Raw genomic sequence first — 24,345 nt, 5'->3', positions numbered from 1 at the left:
AAACTGCAAGGCTAGTTATGAATACTGGATACCAGAAAAGGATAATTCCAGGTTTACAACAACTTCACTGGCTCCCAATTAAACAAAGAATAGAATTTTGTATTGTGGAAAGTCACACACTTTGTTCCATCTATTAGTGTCTTACATTCCAGCACGAACCCCAAGATCTTTGGGGCAAAATCTATTGGCAATTCCATCTACTTGTACATTTCAATTACAGGAGACAAAATGTAAGGCTTTCTCTATAGCTGGCCCAACATTATAGAACTTGCCCTATGTGCTGAGAGAGAATAGGGACTACCTGAGTTTTAGGGAACACCTAAAAGCGATTTTTTTTAGGAAAGCTTTTAATTATTTTGATTGTGTTTTATTTTCATTGAATTCTATGACTTGTGTTTTAGGTCCTTGTTTGATATAATTTTGATGCCATATTAACTATATAAGAATTCTAAATATAAGCCTGTAAATATATGTCCACAATCAAGCAGGATGTGTATGTTTAGAGGAAGTTTATACAGATCAGAAGAGTTTATTAAATTGATTAGTGTAGTGGCCAGAACAAGGCAAACAATTATCAACACTCCTCCCCTCCTGAAAAAAATACTCCAACAGTATAAGTTGTTACTTCATACTGTAATACTGTATATGCGATAAGGCGTTTTCACATGCAATAAGCCTTTAACGCATGCAATAGCACCATATCGTATGGTGCGATGCAAATCCGAAAAAGAGGAGGATTTAGGGGCGGAAGTGAGCTGGGTTTACCATTTGGCAAAGCCCTATCACACGGCTTTAATGCCGATTTTAGCTACACCCTGTTCAGCCGTAACGCAATAGCTTGCGTTACGGCTGAGAGAGAGAGTGAGAGAGTCCATAATGCCCTACCCTAGATAGGTATTTACATCTGTATGGGAGTCCCACCTAGTAACTAGAAGTGAGATTTAGGTATTAGTGTAGGGGTTAGGGGCCACTTTGACATTCAAAGTGAGATGTACGAACAGAACAGTGCTCTCTTGCGAAGATTTGATGACCCTCGCAGTGAGGAAACTCACTCAAAGATGAGATTTGTGCAATGCTCTCTCAACCTAGCTTCATGTTACCCAGGTAGAGAGTCCATCAAGCTAGGCGCTCTCTCTCTCTCATTGTATGTAGGAAATACCACATTCTGGCACTTATCTCAAAGTGCGAAAAATAATTGCAATTTGCGATAACTTAGCTCGTCACATAGGTATTAGCGCAAATTGCAATAAACTGCCTATTTCCATAAAACACGCCCCTTTTTCTATCACAGGCAATATTTAGTGCACTTTGATAAATCCTGGCCATAGTTTGAGAATAAGGTAAAATTTAAACTTGTTGAATTTCCTTTCCTCTAGCCCTGACAAGTGGGTTATGTCCTTCCGGTCAACAGAGGGAGACAGAAGAAAAAAAAAAGGTCACTTGACTCTCCCTATAGGAGTTGCCTTCAGCTCTTCAGTATCATATGTCAAAGCTAAGACAACCAAAGGCAATTGTTTTGGTTTTCAAATTAACACCAATAACAAAAACCTGGTACATGGTCATTAAACTAGGAATTAGATAATCCTTATACCAAAGTCATGAGTAGCCTAACTGTCTTAAGAGTGGGCAACAACGTACTCACTGCTAGTTTTCTGAACTTGTCAGACAGAGCCCTTGCTTTTTGTGGCTACTCTGGATGGGTTCTGGACTGGATTTGCAAGATTAAAGGAAATTAACAGGTACATTGAAATTTCACCTCTCTCAGCATCCATGCCAGACTAATTCAGACAAGTGGGAAGCATCCAAGCTCCATTCAGAATAGGAGGAACCCACAACGGCTCACAGGACTCCTGCGTCCATGCTTTCCCAGCCTGCACGTCTACACTTCAGGTGCTTAAGGCAGGGATAAAATGGAGACAAGAAAGCTACTCTGCCATTATCCTCTGGAAATACAGGTACCGATTCTGCCTACTAGGAATCCTGCACCCTTGCTGCATAGGCTTGACAGTCCTCTGCGACCTGCAAACTTTTTGGGGCAGGTCGAAACTCTCATTAACTTGATTCCTCTGGAAATAGAAACCACTGTGCTTTAATATGACATACAGGTGTGTTCACAGGTTTACATACCCTTGGGAGAATTTGTAAGATATGAAGCACTTTAAGAAAACATGAGTAATCTGACAACATAAGTTATTTTTCATGTGTTTCAAATTAAAATATTATGTATCACAAAACAGCACAATCATTAATCAAACCATAGCAATAAAGGAAATAGTAAAATGGTCCTGTTCAAAAGTTTGCATTCTCTGAATGTTTGGGCTGATAATATACACTCAAGTTGACACACAGGATGAGATGGCAATGAAGGGTAGGTATCTGCACCTGTGCCTGTTTGACTTTAATTAGTGTCTATATAACTGAGTTTCTTAGCTCAAACTCTTGTGCATTTCATCCATTGACTTTAGTGGTTACTGAAGAAGGAGAAAAGCAAATGAACTGTCAAAAGATCTGTGAGCAAAAGTAGTTCAATTTTTATAAAATAGGAAAAGGATATAAAAAGTTATCCAAAGATTTGAAAAAGCCAATCAGTACTTTTCAAACTCTGATCAAGAAGTGGAAAACTGTGGTCAGAAAGACTGAGAAACATTTCAGACAACTGCCAGGAAAATTTGTCAGGATGCAAAGAAATACCCACAAGCAACTTCTACTGAAATACAGGCTTCTCTGAAACAAAGTGGTGTGGGTTTTTCAGCATACATTATACAGAGATATTTAAATAAAAATGGGTTACATGGTAAAATTGCCAGAAAAAAACCACTTCTGCACAAACGCCACAAAACAGCCTGCTTACAATACACAGCACCTAGCAAAGCCTCAAAACTGGAACAAAATAAATATTTTGGACTGATGAGACCAAAATTGACTTATGTTCACAACCATAAATGCTATGTTTGGAAAGGAGTCAACAAGGCCTATGAAGAGCAGCGTACCATTGCTACCGTGAAGCAAGGAGGTGGATCTCTGCTGTTTTGGGGGTGCGTGAGATACAGCGGCACAGGGAATTTAGTCAGACTGATGGCAGGATGAATACAGCATCTTATCAGAAAATATTGGAGGAGAATTTGCATTCATCAGCCTGGAAGCTGCACAAGGGATACCATTTGGACTTTCCAACATGACAAAGATCTGAAACATAAGGCCAAGTCAACCCATCAGTGGCTGCAGAAGTAAAGTAAAGTAAAGGTTCTGGAGTGTCCATCACAGTCTCCTGACCAACATCATTGAGAAGCCGTGTTGGGGAGAACTCAAACATGCAGTTCATGCTAGACAACCAAAGAATTTACAGGATCTGAAGGCTTTCTGCAAAGAGGAATGGGTAGTTTTACCACATGAGAAAAAGGGCCTCATTCACAACTATCTCAAAAGATTGCAAGCTGTCATTGATGCAAAAGCAGGCACAATACATGATATTAAGAAATAAGGGTATGCTAACTTTTGAACAGGACCATTTTATTATTTCCTTTATTGCTATGGTTTGATTAATGATTGTGCTATTCTGTGCTGCATAATTTTATTTGAAACATTACAAACAGATGCATTTTGTCTGATCACTCATGTTTTCTTGAAATGCTACACAACTTAAATTCTGCCGGGATTTGTAAATTTGTGAGCACAGCTGTATCAAAGACCACTCTCTAAAGCAGATAAGATATGAACATATGCAAAGATCGGCTTTTTATCTGGTTCCATCTTTTTGGAACATATTGCCATTATCTGCCTGGGCAGAGAAATGTCTTGAAATTTCATAAATTGTTGAAGACCTAATTGTTAGAATAAGCTTTTAATGAGGGATAATTCCTAGCTGAATCTTATGTTTGTATGTATTTGCTTTTTAGCTTTATGTATACTTTATTATTGTAACTAAACTTTTACTGGTTATATATAAAATTTGTTTTTAATCACTATAATTATAAACTGCTCTAATGGTTTAGATAATGGAAGAAAAGCATATTAACGAACTAAATTAATATCCAAGAAAACACATCTCATAGGTAACGTACAACAGATCTTAGAATGGTTGCCACTGTTCTGCCCTACATTGCCCATCTTTCCTACTGTCATAAGTGAGAAAAGCCCAAATTCTGACAAACGTGAAACATTATCCTTTGAAGAGGAATAGTATTTGGGTGCAGATACACCTGTTTCATTAAAATTACCAAAGGCCACCAAAGAGACAGACTTCAACAAGGACTCAAAGACAGACTATGAGACTTGAGAGGAAGGGAGTCTAGATCCTTGAGAGTAGCAAGAGTGCTTCTATCTCCCTTGCAGCAAAGCCAGAGCCAGTCTGTCCTCTACAAGAGTTGCCAATTCATGCCTTTATCCCAGTCTCCTCTGGCAGAATGACAAGACTAAGGAATGGATCCCTCAAAGGAAAATACCATCGCCGCCAAACTAAGACAGGTCTATTATATGGCTCTCTTCCAAGCCACTGAAAGCTGTAAAGTCCTAACACTAAGTATCCTCACTATGTAGCTTGGTTCTCTCAACAGCCAAGGCTGTAAAACAATTGATCTTCTTGGGAAGAATCCTCTGGCTGGCAAAAAGAGCATCCCACATGCACTTTCAGAACTCTGTCTAGGAATGTCCAAGACTCTCAGAGAGAACACACGCAGAGATTGGATATCCAAATCTCCAAGCTTCTGCTTTGCTTTATGGCCAAAGAACTTGGTCACCTTGAAACTTTGCTGGGCTGTTCTGAAACCCATCACCAACCTGACCGTACATACAGCAGAGGCCATTTCTGCCATCCCTTACACTTCAGAGTCTCAAGAGCATATGCTCAAAACAATGAACAGTGACAATATTGGCCATGTGAGTTGCTGCTAAGTACTGCAGGGGAACCTCCATCTCAGACCAACTCTGACATTTATTGGGATACCTGAGGGCTATAGATTCCTTCAGTTTGTTTACATTAGCTAATGGCATTATATTGACTGCCACTAACCAAGTTGCCTTTTCCTGAGCTAGAGGACAGGATTTCTGGAGCACTAAATACCTGGCTCTGGCCCTAGATCTGGACCAGCTGGTTCTCCATGTGTTTGTTAAAATTTATTATCCACAGATTACAAACAAAATTGAACTAGGTGGTGTATATAAAAACATTCAGCATGATATTTAAAATACAAAATTCAACATAAAAACAGTTTAACAATATATCAGAAATCAAACAAACATGCCTCTGCATTTTCTGTGCCTAGGTTAAATATGCCCCATAAGCCTCATTAAACAGTTATGCCTTCAATTGTTTTCAGATCATAACTCCCTTCCTAATCTCTAAAGCTTATACCAATGGCATTAAATAACCACAAAGGTTACGTACTAAATTAGGTCATTTGCCCTGGAACCTAGAACATGCAGAACAGGCCCATGCTCAGAGTGGGCATGGAAACAGGAGATCTGGGAATCAGGAGTAAGGACTTCATTCCTTGAAATCCAAGATCATAAGACCACCCTGCAGGAAATAATGAAAAGCCATCTGCTGAGGCTCATTTTAACCTCCCAAGGAAGGGGGGGAAGTAGTCTTGCAGCACTGGACTACTATCACCCTGAAAAGAGTGCGAATTGAGTGAGACTTACGTACTAAATTAGGTCATTTGCCCTGGAACCTAGAACATGCAGAACAGGCCCATGCTCAGGGTGGACATGGAAACAGGAGATCTGGGAATCAGGAGTAAGGACTTCATCCCTTGAAATCCAAGATCATAAGACCACTTTCTTCTTTGGATATGAGAAGGTTTCCCTATACGCCAGACACTGGGAAGGACTAATTGCTGTTCGGGATAATCATAAGTAAACCAAGGGGGTTCCACATCTGCATAACCCTGGCTAATGCCAAACACCTTTCTTGCTCTGACTTGGCTGGATGTCTGATTAAAGGGGGAACCAGAGTCCCTCCCAGCACAGGGATACCATGACCCTAGGTACCTTGGGTCATGGTTAGTACAAGCCTGATAGCTGTCAGTAATAGATCCAGGATAATGCATGTGAGAAATGTCTAGTCATAGCCACTGGAGGACGTAAGAGGGAATGCCCCTGTGTATCCATGTATGGAACTTCCTAAGAAAAGGCTTGCCATTTTATACAGGGTCCCAAAGAATAAGAGAACACAAAGCCCTTACTGGGAAACCTAACAAATAGTATTATGTCCCAATCTCTTTTCAAGAGAGAGATAAGGCCCCAAAACCTGTGGCTCACCAAGCCAGTCTAATACTATCATCCCCAAAGCCTATACTGAGGGCAACAGGAAGTCCCCCTGAGTAGTCTGACCATCCAGAGCAGAAGACTCCAAGAGTTGCTGTGAGGGAGCACACCAAGTCAAATCCATTGTGCTGGAATAACTCCCCAAAGAAGGGAGAGAGCTGAGAGTATTGCTTGTAGTCTCTGAAAGACTCAACTAGGACTAGTATATTAAGAGGCTGGGGGTCTTCTGATAAGCACCCTTAGCTGGCCTCTGAACTTTGGTCCTTCAACTTCTAGGACTATTCCAAAGGACAGTTAATATGCTAGAGTAAAACAGTAGGAAAAGGTCAAGATTACAGTGGCCATCACTCTGTGGGTCAGCTCCCAAGAAGAACTGCTGTAAATAATGTGGCTCCATCTCGAACTAACCTAGGCCAGGCCACATGGGGGTTCCGACTGAAGGAGTTCCTAGCATCAGATACCTCCACCATGTGAGACTCACCAGCTGTGAATCCATCCAGGAACTGCAGGTTCAAGACCTCCCCAACTCAGCACACTGTTAGCTATGGCAAAAGTTACCACGGCCACCTCTCCAAGGGATGCTGGACCCAATGCAGGCAGAAGTCATGTGCAGGGCCACAAATAATGGCTAGGAAGGAGTCAAGGAGAAATCCAAAAGGTGTTGCCCAAGCAGGACCATCCTGGAATTTATGCATCACTATCTCTCTAGGCTACAGTGATTTACAGCGTACGAAGCCTAATTTAGTTTTAAAAGACCATCTGGGATGTTTCATTTGTGTAGAGGTGAAGAGAGCCAATTCTGCAAGCTGTTACCTCCCATTGCTCAGCCATGAGAGAGAGGAGTTATAACATGCATGCATGGTGAAATAACTCAGTAGAGCGCTGAAACTGTGCAGGTTCTGCTGGGTCTGAGAAAAAATATGAAGCCCCTAAAGAACTTCCCTGATCAACTATTGGAGGGAAGAGGAAGAAAGAGCCTGCCATGCTTGATTTTATTTAATTTTGGCATGAAGCTGTAAACCGGCCAAAATGTGATTGCTGACCAGGCCCTGTTCCATCTGCAATATAGTGCTACCCTTCTACGGTTAAGAGCCAGGGCTTGATTTAAGGAAACACCCAGTTTTGCTCTTGGCTGGTTGTTGACCCACTGAACCATCGTGACTTGCCTGCAATGCCTTGCTGGAAAGCAAGCTGAAAAAAGGAAGCGGGGAGAGTGATTATCTCTAAACCCATGACAAGATTCCAAGCCTAGTACAAAACCATAGGCGACTGGAAGGCAGTCCAGAGAAAAAGGTTGTGCTGCAAGCTTTAAAAAAAAAAAAAAAAATTTTTTTAACTTTGCCTCCTCTTGTTCTTCTAGAACAGTGGTCCCCAAACCTGTCCTGGAGGGCCACCAGCCAGTCGGGTTTTTGGGATATCCACAATGAATATGCATGAGAGAAAATTTGCATGTTATGGAGGCAGTGCATGCAAATTTTCTCTCATGCATATTCATCGAGGATATCCCAAAAACCCGACTGGCTGGTGGCCCTCCAGGACAGGTTTGGGGACCACTGTTCTAGAATAAAGGGAGCATATGCTGTCAAAGAACTTCTGCTGCCAGACCCATCAAGGGAAAAAAGTCACCAGGTGTTACCCAATACTTGACTCATTGGTGCAGGAACTAAGGCCCCAGTTGAGTCAGTTCCCAAGGGGAAGGAGAATTAGTCCCACCAGGATCATCACTCAGAGTACCCCCAATACTCTGCCAATGTGCCATCAGGAACCTGTATCTATAGTCTTCCCAGGAGCAGCTTACTTGTAGCTGCAGTACCAGTCCATCTGTCTGCACCATTTGCTGGAGACCGAGAAATACTGAAAAGCTGAAGGCAGCAACAGACCCTTATAAGGGGGAGAGAAGGCAGCTTTGTGGTTTTTGCTCTCTTTCTCCATCTGCTAGTAGAGGGGGATGTAAACCACTTGTCTGGACTTTTCTGGCATGGACAATAAGGAAGTTGCACAAGTTGGGTCATCATCCTTTAACTTCTTATGATGCTCATATGTAAGCTATGTTCAGAAGTGATTTAGTTATATCTCCCTGAAATAAAGGGAAAAAAGTGTCCTTTTCTGTCCAAAATGGACCTTACAGAAAAGTCCAAACTTTCATTTTCTATAGATTAGACTACTGCTATATTCTGTAACTATGGATTCCTTCTACAAATATTCATGTTTCATATACCACAGAATGATGCAACTTGACTTATTCTCTAGTATTAAATTGCATGTCCTCTAAGAGGTACACTTTACCAGTCAGGGATTATAATTGAAATTGGCACTGCATATCTGGGGATGTCTCTCATCACCTAAGTTTCACCCAAGAAGAATATGCCAAGGAGAGCCTAGTTTGGGGCTAGATTAGCATATATGCTTGTTTTAAGGCCTCTACCCCAGAATTTCCTCAAGGTATACAGTTCAGATCCCAGACTGAAGAAATATATTTTGAACATAGTCTCCAATCTAGAATAGTTTGAACTTTATGTTTAAATCCTTGCATTATCTTATGTTTTGTTTGTGGCTGTTTTGGATAGTAAGCCATGCATAAACTTTAAATAAAATCAGAGTACCATGGGACATCAAGAAAATTCATCTTATTAGCTGGCACATTTCCTCCATTTAAGCTAAATGAATTAGTAGTTGAATTGTTCTACTGTGGGCTATAGGAGAAGATTTCTTCAAGGTACTTTAAGAAAAACAAAACGTTTGTGTCATATAGTTCCAGATGTCAAGTATGTGTGCAACCAGTTGTGGCTTGGAAAACTCCTCCCCACAGAGAAAAATGTGTCCCAGTCTCGGGGATCCTCTCCACTGTGGATCTGGAGAAAAGATCTGAAACAGGCTGTGGAATCCCATATCTGTGATAACACAGAACAAGTCATATGGCATAAGGTGTGGGACTTCTTCCCAGCTCAGGAGAAAAGGAGAAATGACACATGCTCCAACCTGGCCAGTTCTATCTCTCTCCTCTGGCAATATCTGTAGTACCACCACCAGTAAAGGCTTTTCCTGACCCTCTGCAAGCAAGCAGCAGCTATAAACAAAATGATGAATTTGAGAGAAGGAAATAGAGGCAAGTGATTCCACCCCCATAGCAGGGAAGACTTGGAAGGGGCTAAGGGATTACCTGCGCAATTACTTGCAAGTCATCACTTGCAATAAGGTATGACGATCACCACTTAACATAAGAACATAAAAAATTGCCATACTGGGTCAGACCAAGGGTCCATCAAGCCCAGCATCCTGTCTCCAACAGAGGCCAAACCAGGCCACAAGAACCTGGCACTGAATTTTGATGCTTCATTGACCAGCCCAAAATTTTGTTGCTTCATTGACCAGCCCAAAATTTAGTTCCCATTAGTGCTGTACTTGGACTAGAATTGCTTACATTCACTTGAAGTACTACTTTAGCACACACCAAGTAAAAACCAGCTGAAAAGCAGAAACCAGAACCATGAATTAAACTTTTACTCCAAGTATTACTGAGTAATTAAAGCCTATTGCTTGCCTTTTGTAAAATACCATCATGAATTTTGAAATGGGAGGCTGGTGAACTGGCAGCAATAAAAATGTCAAATTCAATTTCAACTCTACAGTAAGAACATTTATTTCAACACTGTAAAAGACTATGTAAGCAAGATGATTTGATGAAAATCAAAACCATCATAAACTTCCTATCAAGTTTTGTCTACATTGAATGCATTCAGAAATTTTTACATGAACATTTGTTTGAAAGAAAATTAGATAGTAATGATAACAAAATACACAATGGACCCTAAATATATTCCTCAGGGAAATCATCTTTCCTCTGAATCACCTCGAACTTCTCTTCAGTTGTGCTTGATGATTCAGCTTCTGTCACATTCAGCTGTTTTTGTTCTGCCATGCATTTCTGTAGAAAGAAAAAATGTCCTTAAGTTTTGCTATGAAGAAAGGTGAGCAAATACAAAAAACTTAAAATACAGTACACAATTGCTTTATATGTACTATACAAAGATACATGAACTAGGAATTTGACTGTTCTAGGCATCACTATGGTCGGGATATTCATGTCTTCTGTGATTTGAGAGTGAAAGACGGAGTAAAAGCCTTTGCATTTCATATTGGAAAAAGGGATTCCCTAAGCAGTCTCCTAGCACTCATATACCCCATCTTAAAAGCAGATAATTTCCCCCTAGGAATTAACTTTTTCCCCTTGACACTGAAGGAAAAAAACCCTGCAGCTTGTGTCCTGCATTATCAATCTCTACTTGCTTACATTATTAACCATGTTAATATTTTCAACTCTGTTTTAAGGTAAAAGAATGAAAAGTGAATTACATTTGAATTCCACATTCTGTCTTGTTCCTGATCTAAGTAGCAGAAAACTTAAAAATAAATTGCTTAACGAGAGCTGGTGTTCGTGAACACTGAATGCAATATAGCAACCTATGAGTTAGAGCTCATTAATTGAGAAAATCTTATTGCGGAGGAAGCTTCAGAGGTAAAAATACTCAAGTCTGATTTGTTTGTGTGGGAATTGCTTTCATTAAAATACAAAGGATATAAGGTTTGAGCTGCAGTATTAGCTGCCTACAGTTTTACTTTTCTCTATTCGTACATAAAGAAACTTTCACAGGTGTGCAGAAAACAGTAACTGACCTTTTTGGATCTGATTTCTATTGGTTTTGAATAAAGGACTACAGTAACCAGTTACAGAGCCACTTGTGCATGGCTCATATACTTTTTAACCCTGCATTATGTCTCTCTCTCTCTGCAGGAACTATTTTTATAGTTGTTCTAAGAGAAAAAATCTCAAATCCATTCCATGTTTTCTGCCCCTACCATATTTTCAGTCTGACAAAGCTCCTTCCCTCTTGGCATAGCTTACATTCCTCTCAATCTCAACCTAGCTACAATTATTTTCTTGAGGAAGTATTAAAGTAAATCTGTATAACCAAATGTTGATTTGAGGGTAGTTAATATTTTGAAACCTTGATGTGTGCAGCCATCTCAGGGGCACAAGGACATTTGTATATTATGAGATCTGATTTTTCAAGAATTATGTTGTTTTAACTCTTCATTTTGCACTAACCTTTTCCAGGTTTCTTCTTTAGCTCTGTTTAAAAGCAAAGGATATCTATCTATATATAAAACAAAATATAAAAAAAATATATACAATGGGCTATATAAATGTTGCATAAAGTGCTCAAAGGAATAACAAAAAAAAACCCAAATAGGGAAAAAGCACTAGTTTTAAGTATGGTGGCCAATAATAAAAATATCTTTATTAATAAATTCAGAGTTAAAATAAGAGAGCAAAAATCTAAATGTAATCTCTATTACCCTAAACACATAGACGTGATCAGCTATACATATACATCCAAATGCAAACATACAAAAGACTGGACTGATATAATCCTAATAAATATGGTATGGATATAATGTATTTGTATAAAGGTAACTCTGGCATGTGTAACAAATACAATATGCTGTTATTGTATGTGGTATACATAGAAAGGACAATGATTACAACACAAACCAATATTCAATATTATACCACTAAAAAAAACACACACTAATCATACATGCATACAACTGTGTACACAAACTACCACTAACTGAAGTGCATATTAACACTCATACTCAACCAATCATACAATAAAAAAAACAATCTTTTAAGTTCAATTCAGAAGAAAGTCCTCTTGCAATGAAATGTCTCCCCACAGGCTGCAATGTGATAAATTCCTGAGTCAGATGAAAAAACCAAAATGCATCTCCACAAACTATGGCCTAGATTTTTCTTTCCACTATAAATATAGTGGATGAAGAGCCATGGCCAGAAAAGGGGAGGCGGGGGGAATAGTGTGCACCCGGCCGCATCACGGCAGTGCATTTTCAGCTGCAGCGCACACTATTGCCCCTGCAAATGGTGTAGTTATTTCCGGAACTAATGCCGGCAGTAATGTGTAAAACATTATCGCCCGCAGCGCAACTGGGCCCAAAATGTTTTAAATCCCACCCAAACCCCTCCCCTTTCCCTCATTTAAAATTTATGATGCGGTCGTTAACATGTGCAATAAGGCCTTAACACATCTGATAACAGCCCATTGCGTTTTGAAAAAGGACCCTGTAAGATATAAATTCCTTTTTTTTTTTAATTGGGGGAGGGGGGGGGGCAGAGATTTCCCTACATCACAGTTGGATAGTAAAGATTAACATGCCGATGCAATATCTTACACTGAGCATAGCACACAGGTTGGATGCGCGTTTTGAACGCTGCAGAGGAGGAGATGTCTTCCAGTGAGTCCTTCCCACTGCCATGTTTCTTGTAGAGGCACTGTAAGTACATCGTTACCAATATGAGATGGGAGCCTAGCCCTTGCAGTGTGTAACACAAAGCTAAGAGATAAGGGATAAACCACTGCCAATTCCAGTTCTATAGCAGCTTGTATTTAAAATCCAATCTCCCACATGTCTTAAACTGGCAGCTGTGTTATACACACTGAAAGTAAGGAAGGCCCAAACCCCCTTTAACCCAGGACTTCATTAAAACATACATGATTTTCCACCTCCATATATAAGATATAATCTCCATATACAAGAGATTGTGTTCCTGTAACTAGTTCCTTACTTACTAAACAGACTGAAAGAATACCAAAAATAAATCCATTTAGGAAGGACTGTCATTTTAACAAGGTGTACGCTGCCTAGCAAAGAGAAAATGTGTCAATTTCTCAGAATTCCTGGTATTTTCCAATAGTCTTGCTACATTCAATGCGGAGATATTGGAGATTTCCTTAGGCAACAATATTTAATTGCACCACTGACCCATCTAAAAGGGAAATTACCTTCCCATGTATTGCTAATCTTTAGGCAAAGTCTCAATTTGAGCCCAGCTAAACTGCCATATCTAAATAAGTCACACAACATTGTTTGCAAAGAGATAGATGGCTTGGTTACTTGAATTAAAATGTCATCACAAATGCTGCTATCTTAATTGCTGCACCCCAATAGAAATACTAGAATTAACCTTTTAAAAGATTTACATGATCTAAATACTAGGGATATGCAATCATTTTTCCCGAATTAGGCAATGTCAATGAAATTGCCTAATTCAGAATGGTTCAGGAGAACCGAAAAACGATTTAATTTTTTCTGAAATTTTGGGAAAAATTCATTTTTGAGTTAGTGCGTGCTAACTCCCGATAGTGCGCACTAACCCGAAAATCGGGGCCCCCGGAAAAAATTGGGGCCCCACGGGAAAAATAAAATTCCCACCGGGGGGGGGGGGGGGGGGGGGGGGGAGACACACGCCCAAAATGAAGCCAGATACGAAATTTTTACCCAAAGCACATCTCTACTAAATACCAAGGCCAGAGATTTGATGACAGTATTGGATATTTTCACTTTGACTGATGGCAGTTGGAGATATTGGTCCCACTGAAGCTTTAGCTCCTGCAGAGCCTGTCTCATAAGAAGACATGCAAATGGCAGACATCACATTTCTTGAAAAGAAAGGCAGAAACATATCCTTTGTCCCGTATCTGTAAGATTAGTTTTGCTTTTTAATTTGTTCTGTTGAGGCAGAAACTTTTCCATGGAGCGTGTGTCCATTACATGAGATGGCTTTTTTTTTTTTTTAAAGATTGATTAGAAATCATAGGGATTGAAGTGTGCTCATTATAAGAAAGACTGACCCTTCTGCAGAGATTGGCCTGATATGAGCAAACGGTCCAGGGACAATGTTTTTATCTTCAAGTGAACAGCAATAATTGCTAGAGATTTTGTTAATGCTCTGAGCACTTCAAAGAAGCCAAATGGGAGAACACTATACGGATAAGGATCCTTTGCTGTAGTAAAAACCAGAAATTTTCTGAGAGCTTTGTGAATTAAGAGAGGAGTGTAAGCATCTTTTAGATCTAGGCAGCAAAGCCAGTTCTCAAAGGGAAGAATGGTACCCAAAGAATGCATCTTGAATTTCTCTAATCTATTGCGATTCCCTTAAGTCCAAGATAGGTCAAAAGACTGTCTTCTTTGGAACCAGAAAGCACTTGGAATAAAAGCAAGTTTGCTTACCGTAAACTGTGTTTCCGTAGATGGCAGGATGAATTAGCCATGCTGTCATGGGAACCGCCAATCAGGACCCAGGAGGTGGAGCTTAACAAGCAGAGTGTAGATTTTTTAGTCTCTGCGGCTCTGTGTGAGTTCCCGCGCAGGAAAGTAACAGATTCTCCTCAGTCTGTATTTAAGCTTGAGCGTAGCGGATGAAAATGCGACTACCAGGGAGGCGGGTGGGTCCGCATGGCTAATTCATCCTGCCATCTACGGAAACACCGTTTACGGTAAGCAAACTTGCTTTTTCCCGTTGATAGCAGGGCTGAATTAGCCATGCTGTCATGGGAGTCCCAAGCTCCCAGTCACGCTTAATTACTTGTCCAGTGCGTGATGTCAATTTGTGGTAGTCGCTTGTTTTAAGTAGGCAATGTGTGCAGAATCGCCTGTCCCAGCTTCGCATCCTCTGCTGACTGCTTGTCTATGCAGTAATGAGAAGTAAAGGTGTGAAGGGAGGACCATGTGGCCGCCTTGCAGATGTCCACTGGTTGCACATTTTTAAGATGTGCTATGGATGTAGCCATGGCTCGAACATGATGAGCTCATGGGAGTGAGGGGAATCGTAAATTTTTCTTGCTGTAACAAAACTGGATACACTTTACAATCCATCTTGAGATGGTTCTCTTAGCCACTGGTAATCCCGGGGCATTCGGGTTGAATGAGACGAATAGTTGAGATACACTGTTTGTAGAGTGAGTTCTTCTTCTTTTGTAAAAAGCCAGTGCTCGCTTACAGTCTAGAGTGTGCAACAACCGTTCCCTATCATTTGAATGGGGTCTTGGGAAAAATATGGGTAACTCTTGATTGGTTGAGGTGGAAGGCCAAAATCACCTTTGGAAGGAAGACTGGATGAGGTTGGAGGATCACCTTATTGTGGTGGAACTGTAGGTACAGGTCGTAATGGACTAGTGCTTGTAGTTCACTCACCCTGCGTGCAGATGTTACTGCTACTAAAAACACAACTTTCCATGTGAGATATTTGAGATGTGCTGACTCCATGGGGTCAAAGGGTGATAGCATTAGTTGTTCAAGGAGTACATTAAGGTTTCATGGAACCGGTGGTTTAGCTATCGGCGGACGAAGATGCATTAAACACCTGATAAACCTGGATAATAAGGGGCGCTCAGCAATAGAGTGATTATTAATCGGCCTGTGATATGCTGAAATCGCGCTGAGATGAACTCTTATAGATGATGTTGCTAATCCAGCCCGATATAGGGAATGGAGATAATCTAATAAGAGGGTTGGCGAACAGACGATGGGTGGAATACATTTCTCAGTACACCAGTTGGAATAGCGTTTCCATTTGAATCTATAACTGCGTCTGGTAGATGGCTTTCTGGATTCTAGAAGTATTGCTTGTGCTACTGCGGAAACCCCCTGTGCTGTCAGTAGTGCCTGCTCAATCTCCATGCAGTCAGATGGAGGAATGGAGTGGATGAATGAGCACTCCCCCTTCCTGAAGTAGAAGATCTGGACGGTCTGGTAATTGAACTGGGATTGCGATCAACAGACGTAAGAGATAATTGTACCACGGATGTCTGGGCCAGGCTGGAGCAATGAGGATTAGTTGACTGTTGTCCAATATGCATTTTTTAATCATCCTGGTGATTAGTGGAATCGGTGGAAAGGCATATAGGAGATTGGCTGTCCATGGGATTAGGAATGCGTCCTGAGCGAGTCGTGATCTGCTCGGTCGAATCGAGCAAAATTGCGGAAGTTGGGTGTTCACTTCCGTGGCAAAGAGATCTATTGTCGGGGTTCCCCAACGAGCGAAGATCATCTGAACCACTTCTGGGTTGAGTGACCATTCGTGCGGGTGAAAAATGAGACTTAACCTGTCCGCTCTGGTGTTTGCTATTCCCGGCAGGTAAGTTGCTTGAAGATGGATGGAGTGCCTGTGTGCATGGTGAAAGATTTGTAGGGCTTCTCTGCAGAGGGGCCATGAACTGGACTCGCCTTGCTTGTTTATGTAAAACATTGCCACTTGGTTGTCTGTATATATTTATTTATTTTTATTTAAAAACTTTTCTATACCGTCGCTAAGTTATATACCATCGCAATGGTTTACAAATAGGCACATAGACTAAGGTAAGTAAATGTAGGATATCTTATATTCTAACAGGTGCCAATAAAGTTTGGTTACAATTTCATAAATAAAATCATTATTTGAGTAATGTTGGTCAAGTCCAGGTATATTATTGAGTTACTATCGCTTTGAAATATTACTTCTTAAATGTAGGATTGAGTAAATTCATTCTCATCTGCATTACCTTGTACTTTCATTCTCTACCCTCCACACTCTTTAGTGAAGGCTTTTTTAAAGAGCCATGTTTTTAGATTTTTCTTAAAAGTTTTGAGATTATTCTGTAATCTGAGTTCGGGGGCCATCGTGTTCCATAGTATGGGCCCAGCCAATGATAAAGCCCTTTCTCTCACTTGGGTTAATTTTGCTGACTTTACTGAAGGGATTGTTAGTAGTGCTTTGTTTGCTGAGCGGAGGTTTCTTTGTGGAACGTGTACTCGTAAGGCTGTGTTTAGCCAGTCTGCTTCTTTATCATATATTAGTTTGTGTATGGTGCATAAGGCTTTGTATTTTATCCTGTATTCGATGGGTAACCAATGTAAGTCTGCTAGAGTTTCGGTTATATGGTCCCTCCTCTTTTTTCCCGTTAGTATTCTGGCTGCAGTATTTTGAAGTATCTGGAGTGGTCTTATCGATGTGCTTGGGAGTCCTAGTAAGAGTGCATTGCAGTAGTCAGTGCTAGAAAAGATAAGTGTTTGCAATACTGTTCTGAAGTGGGCAGGTGTGAGTAATGGTTTCAATCTTCTGAGGACCATAAGTTTTGCGTAGCCTTCTCTTACTTTTATAGATATGTGTTGCTTCAGGTTGATTTCTGGGTCCATTATTACTCCCAGATTCCTTACTTTTTCGGCTAGCTCAATTTTTTGGTTATTTCTTAGGGTTATCGGTGTTTGAATGATTTTAGTATGTTTTCTCTCAAGGTGAAGGAATTCAGTTTTGTCAATGTTGATAACCAGTTCCATCTGGTTTAGTAGTTTAATTATGTCTAGGTACATGTTAGCTAGACTTAATGTTTTTTCAATTGTGTCGTCTATTGGTAGAATTAATTGAATGTCGTCTGCGTAAATGTAATGTATTATCCCTAGGCCTGCCAGCAGATGACATAAGGGTAGCATATATATGTTAAAGAGGGTAGCAGACAGCTGAACCCTGAGGTACTCCTGTTTCAAGTTTAAATTTTTCTGATAATGTGTTTTTTATCTGGACTTGAAAGAACCTGTTTAGGTAGGATCTGAACCAGTTTATTGTTTTGTCACATAATCCAATTTCTTCAAGTCTTTTTAGTAGTATTTTGTGGTTTACTGTATCAAAGGCTGCAGATAAGTCGAGCATTATAAGGATATAATGTTTACTGTTATCAAAACCTCTTAGTATGTTGTCTGTTAGTGAGATAAGTAATGTCTCAGTGCTGTAGTGTTTTCGGAAGCCGTGTTGTGAAGGGTACAGTATGTTATTATTGTCTAGGTGTTCAGCTAGCTGTTTCTGTACTGTTTTCTCTATTAATTTAGCTAATAATAGAAGGTTTGAGACTGGGTGGTAGTTAATGAGGATTAATGGGTCACTGTTTTTCTTTTTGATGATTGGCTTAATGATTGCCCCTTTTAGTGTATCTGGCATTAATCCTTCAGTTAGGGATAGGTTTATGATATTAGTTAGTGTTGGGGTTATTACATTGGTAATCTTTTTTATCTCAGTTGTTGGCATTGTATCGATTTTGTGTGGAGCAGGGTTTATATTTTTTATCATTGATTCAACTTCTTGTTCTGATATTTCTATAAATGAGGACCATATGTTAACATCTCTTTTTTGCATTACGATTGCTTGTTTGCTGTTTTTGGGGAGTTTGTTTCTTAGGTTTAATATTTTGTCACTAAAAAATTTAGCTAATTCATTGCATTTTGATTCAGGAATACTTTGAGGTGATTCTTGTTTGTCATTTGTGAGCTTAGTTACTATGGAGAATAAGGTTCTTGGGTTATTGGCAAACTTTTCTATTTTATTGGAATAGTATTCTTTTTTAGTATTAAGGATCAGTTGTTTGTAGAAAGCTAAATGTTTCCTGAATTTGGTTAGGTTTTCAGTTTTGTGTTTTCTCCAGATTTTTTCAAATTTTCGGAGCTTTCTTTTTGCATCTTTTATTTTTGCATTATGCCAGTGGCTATTTTGTTTTGTTTCTTTGATAGTTATTGTTTTGATGGGGTTTATTTCATCGGCTAATTTTTTTAGTTGAGTCTAACCAGAGTTCTGCAGCTGAGTTACAATCATTAAGTGTTATGTCTTTTAGTTCTTCTTCTAATTTGTCCTTTAGTTCATCGTTGTTATAGGGTGGTCGATATTTAAATTCTATGAGATTATGAGTTTGTATGGTCTGAGGATTGAGAATATTAATATTGGACTGAATAAGGAGGTGGTCAGACCAAGGAATTTGTGTGTAGCTTGCTGCTAAGTGTTCTAGATAGTTGCTATTTATGAATGTTAGATCAAGTGAGTGTCCGGCTCTGTGTGTTGGTTTATCGGTTATTAGTGAAAACCCTAGTGCTGTCATGGCATCCATTAGTGTCTGGCATGTGTTAGAAAGGGGTTGGATATCCATGTGTAGATTAAAGTCACCTAACACTATGGTAGGTTTAGAGGTGTTTAGATGTGTTGTCAGAAACTCGATTAGTGGTGACATATTTAGCTCTAGTAAACTGGGAGGGCAGTATATAAGGCATATTTGTATATTGTTAGTGCTGAAGATGGCAATTTCATGGTTAGGTGGAGGTATTATTGGGATTAGTTTACATTTAAAAGCTTTTTCGATAATTAGTAGTAGGCCGCCTCCACGTTTATTTATCTTTGGGATTGAGAATACCTCATAATTTTTGTGCGCTATTTGATTTTTTAAGACTACATCAGATTTTTTTAACCATGATTCAGTAATTGCAACGAAGTTAGGTTTATTGTCATACAGCAGGTCGGAGATTATTGGGAATTTTTTAGTGATTGATTGAGCATTAACTAAGATGAATGTTAACATTAGTAAGTTATTTAGAGTTAGGGTGTTAGATTTGGTGGTTCTTATTATCTGTACCAGGTTGTTTTCTTTTTTAAATGACTTCTGCAAATCTCTTTTATTGTGATTAAATCTGAACATTTTATAATTCTTGTTATATTTACCTTTGTTCATGCAGACTGATATTGGTTGCTTACTTGAGACTTCTCCTTCCTTTTCCATGTTTGTTGTGTGGTTTGGACGGTTGATCCAATTTCCTTTGGTGTGCGAATGAGTGTACGAAGGGGCGTACAAAGGGGCATGCCCCTTTGGAGCGCGGCGCCTCCGGTCGTTCTTGACTCGATCTTGCAGGTACTTCTGAAAGGTTTTTAGGGCATTGTGTATCGCTCTGAGTTCCAGTAGATTGATCTGCAGAGTCTGTTCGGTGGGTGACCATAGGCCTTGCGCATCCCAAAGGTCGAGATGAGCTCCCCAACTTTTCCGGGTTGCATCTGTTGTGAGGACTGCATTGTGTTGGAGGACTGAATAAGGCTCCTTTGTCCAATGTGGGTGCTAGGAGCCACCAGTCGATGTCCTTCATGTGAGCCATCAACGTTATACGTTTTTGCAATGGTTATGAATGCTGTTTCCACTGTAGTTTGAGACCCCACTGCAAGAGTCTCATGTGAAGTTTTGTGTTCAGCACCATGAAATTTGCTGCCGCCATGTGACCCAAAGCTGTCCATATGCTTCAAGCCGTTGGACACCGTTTCCTTCAGTGATCGAAGCAGAGAACGTATTGTCAATTTCCTGTCTTCCGGAAGGAATGCTCTGGTGTGAATGGTGTCCAGGTGAGCTCCTATGAATTGCAGCAGTTGTGTAGGTTGCAAGGTGGATTTGGGGTAGTTGATGATCAGCACCAGTTCCTGGAGGCAACTGATTGCTCTGGTGAGATGATCCTTTAATAGAATCGGGTCAGACGTTACTATTAGCCAATCGTCCAGGTATGGAAAGACTGTCAGACTTTGCTGATGAAGGTGGGCCACCACCACCACCATACATTTAGTGAACACCCTGGGGGCTGCTGAGAGACCTAAGGGTAGGACTTTGTATTGGTAATGTTGATTGTGGTATTGAAAACAGAGGTATTGCCAAGAGGATCGGTGGATTGGAATGTGTGTGTAAGCATCCTTCAGATCTATTGAACACATCCAGTCCTTGGGTTGTAATAAAGGAAGGATTGACTTCAGAGAAACCATCTTGAATTTTTCCCCGAACTATCCATTTGTTCAAGTCCCTTAGATCCAGGATAGGTCAGTAGCCCTTTGATTTCTTTGGAATTAGAAATTATGGGGAATAAAAGCCCTTGCAACGGTCCGCCCGAGGGATATACCTGATAACCCTACTTCACTATCAAAGGGCTATCTCTTGGGCGAGTTGGGGGTGCAGCGTTTTCGAACCCCGAGGTGCTAGATGTGGAATTTGGGGCTTGGTGATAAACTGAAGTTGATATCCATTCTTCACTATTTCTAGAACCCATTGATCCAACGTTATGGACTCCCAGGCAGTGAAGCAAGCTGTAATTCGTCTGGGAGGGGCTTCTGCTGGGGGGGGGGGGGGGGGTGGGGTGATGGCCTGGTCCTTAAAAAGACTGAGGTCTTTACTGGGGCCGCTGTTTGCTGTGGTTGTTGTCTTTGCGACCGTGGTTTTCCCCTCCTATGCTGTTGCTGAGGGGGATGAGTCTGCTGTCTTTGAAAGGTAGGATAAAGACTGTTCTGAAAGGCTGATAGTTCCTATACGGTCTCCGAGAAAATGGTTGTCTACGAGACGTTTGGTAATATCTTTTGGAAGATGCTGGCGTTGTTAAAGATTGTACTGCGAGAGCTTGCTCCTTTAACTTGCTAACTTTACCATGGAATCGCTCGCCGAACAAGTTATCTCCCATACATGGAAGATTAGCCAGCTTATCATGCAATTCCTCTTGTATAGCACTGGCTTTTAGCCAAGCTAATCTAAGTGCCGCTATTGCTCGAGAGGAGTTCTCAAATCCCTTGTATATTGCACAAAGCAGATGACATGAACATTCCTCCATGTCTAGAATAGAGGAAGGGATGTTATCCCCTGTTGAGGTAAACATTCCTTTGGTTGCTTGAATGCATCCATACATGTACTGTACCATGTAGAATTGGTGATTATGAATGCGTGCTGTTAGCATTGCATTTTGGTAGACTCATTTAGCAAAATCATCCAGGCATTTATCCTCCTTGCCAGGGGGGTTGGACGCATGTGTCTGACTTTCTTGACCTCTGCAATGCTGATTCCACTACAATGGACACATGCGGTAATTGTGGAGTGGAATATGCAGAAGGTTTTTGCAGTTTAACCTTTAAGTCCGTTTTCCTAGACATCGCTGACAATGTGAACGGTGTTTCTCATGATTTTTGAAGAACAATGTGTAACACATTGTGTGGTGGAAGTGATGTAGGCTCCCCTGGCGCATCAAAGATCTTCAAGAGGCCCGTCTCAGCTCTGGGTTCTGGTAACTTCTGCACTTCCAACCGTAAAATGGCTCCCATCTTATCTACAAACATTGGGTAAGAAAGATCATCCGGGGGAGAATACGGTTCAAGTGGTTGCTCCGGCAGATCTGAAGGGTAGCCAGTGGAGGAGGAAGGCGAAGATTGCGACGATACTGAATCCCTTTGAGAAGAGTGTGAGCGAGCTGGTGACAAGGGCTGAGGCTGTATTGGAACAGATGCTGGTTCCACCGGGAATAGCTGGGGCTGTTCCGGTTCCCTAGGACTAGATGGGGATTCTGGCAGTAGAGTAAAAGAAGACTGTAGCGTATCAAAGAATCCCACTAGGGATTGTGAGAGTTCCCAGAACGCCTTTTTGGTCTGTGGTGGCATTGGAGGGCATTTATGAGGTGCGCCGAATGGTGGCGGCTTATTTGTGGAAATATTCGGTTGGATTGACTGCGGGGTAGGAGGCCGCGAACTGTTGTCCCCTTCTGAGGGGCTATTGTGACGCCCCGACTGGTGTTCAGATGATTCCCTGTCAGTTGACCTGGAGATGGAATGAGAGGAGGTAGAAGACGAAACCCGTATTATCTGTCTATCCGAACGCCCTGAGCTTTCCGACCTTTCCGCATGATGGGAGGAAGATGAGGCCGATGATGAGGCCGATGACTTGCCCTCTGTGTAATGTGAGGAGCGGCGACGTTTATGTCCGTGAACATGTTAACGTCTGGAGGAGGAGGAAGAACTCCTATTATGGTGTTTAAGACCTCTTATATCGGTCTGAATGCTTACTATCATAAGAACATAAGAACATAAGAAAATGCCATACTGGGTCAGACCAAGGGTCCATCAAGCCCAGCATCCTGTTTCCAACAGTGGCCAATCCAGGCCATAAGAACCTGGCAAGTACCCAAAAACTAAGTCTATTCCATGTAACCATTGCTAATGGCAGTGGCTATTCTCTAAGTGAACTTAATAGCAGGTAATGGACTTCTCCTCCAAGAACTTATCCAATCCTTTTTTAAACACAGCTATACTAACTGCACGAACCACATTCTCTGGCAACAAATTCCAGAGTTTAATTGTGCGTTGAGTAAAAAAGAACTTTCTCCGATTAGTTTTAAATGTGCCCCATGCTAACTTCATGGAGTGTCCCCTAGTCCTTCTACTATCCGAAAGAGTAAATAACCGATTCACATCTACCCGTTCTAGACCTCTCATGATTTTAAACACCTCTATCATATCCCCCCTCAGTCGTCTCTTCTCCAAGCTGAAAAGTCCTAACCTCTTTAGTCTTTCCTCATAGGGGAGTTGTTCCATTCCCCTTATCATTTTGGTAGCCCTTCTCTGTACCTTCTCCATCGCAATTATATCTTTTTTGAGATGCGGCGACCAGAATTGTACACAGTATTCAAGGTCCCTCCTGGATACTGATCTTTTAGAAGATGTATGGCCTCTTACTGTCGAGGACTGTCTTTTGTGTCTCGATAGGGGCTCCAATTGCTTTATCAGCTCTCGCCGTACTTGCACCAGTCCTGTAAGCGGTGCAGGCTCCTGGCGAGATGTGCTCGGTGCCAGCTCCGATGTTTGTTGCACCGGTGCTCACCTCTTCGGCGCCGGCCCCAGCCTCTTCGGCGCCGGCTTCGATGTCTGCGGCGGCGGCTCCAGCCTCTTTGGCACCCGCTCTGCGTGCCTCGCTGAGCGGTGCTTTTTATCAACGCCGCATGCGTCGATTGGGCTTTCGGCCCCGTCTGGGAATCTGGCTGCTCAATATTCGATATAGGCCGTGGCTCCCTGGGCGTCGATGGATCCCTGTGTGCCCGTACCTGATCAGATGACCGACGGCACCGTTTTTTGTCTGATGATGGTGAGTGCCCTCTTGAAGCCCTCCTTTTAGACATGGGGGCTTGTGGCATATCTGTGGGTATTGACTCAGATCCCTGGGTTCCGCCCTGGTACTTGGGCCGCTTGTCCTCATTCCTGGAGGCCTGCGGGTCCCACGACAATCCTTGCTTCTTCGGGGGGGGGGGGGGGGGGGGGGGGCGCCAGTGACGCCAGCCCCGGCGAACAGTGAGTTGACGACCTGTCTCCTACCGTGAGTTCCAGCATCTTGTAGGCCCTATGACGCTGGGCTCGCGGGGACATCCGTCCACAAAAGTCACAATCCAACTGATTGTGATCCGGTCCCAACAGCGGTAGCAGCGATCATATCTGGTGACGGACATGATCTTACCGCAGGGACACGGCTTGAAGGCAGAGGGCTTTTTTGACATTCCTCTTTCAAAAACAAAAAGTGTGACGAGAATTTAGCTCCGCATGCGGGAACAGACTGAGAAGAATCTGTTACTTTCCTGCGCGAGAACTCAAGCGCAGCC

At 41.5% G+C, this 24,345-nt stretch overlaps 1 protein-coding gene across 5 annotated transcripts in view; it reads right to left on the bottom strand.

The window, feature by feature from the left end:
• Positions 1 to 24,345, bottom strand: part of ZNF638 (zinc finger protein 638) — a 497,682-nt gene that overhangs the window by 39,605 nt on the left and 433,732 nt on the right. For 4 of the 5 annotated variants that reach the window (XM_029594449.1, XM_029594439.1, XM_029594458.1 and 1 more), the window contains exon 23: positions 9,887 to 10,189. In XM_029594449.1, coding sequence (XP_029450309.1) covers positions 10,146 to 10,189 — 44 coding nt within the window. In that variant the 3' untranslated portion in view covers positions 9,887 to 10,145. Of the gene's footprint in view, positions 1 to 9,886; positions 10,190 to 24,345 lie in introns of those variants that run through there. The other variant, XM_029594429.1, reaches the window with a different exon arrangement.

This window comes from Rhinatrema bivittatum, chromosome 1, assembly GCF_901001135.1.
Source record: "Rhinatrema bivittatum chromosome 1, aRhiBiv1.1, whole genome shotgun sequence".
Classification (NCBI taxonomy): domain Eukaryota; kingdom Metazoa; phylum Chordata; class Amphibia; order Gymnophiona; family Rhinatrematidae; genus Rhinatrema; species Rhinatrema bivittatum.
This window is presented reverse-complemented; position numbering and strand designations above follow the sequence as displayed.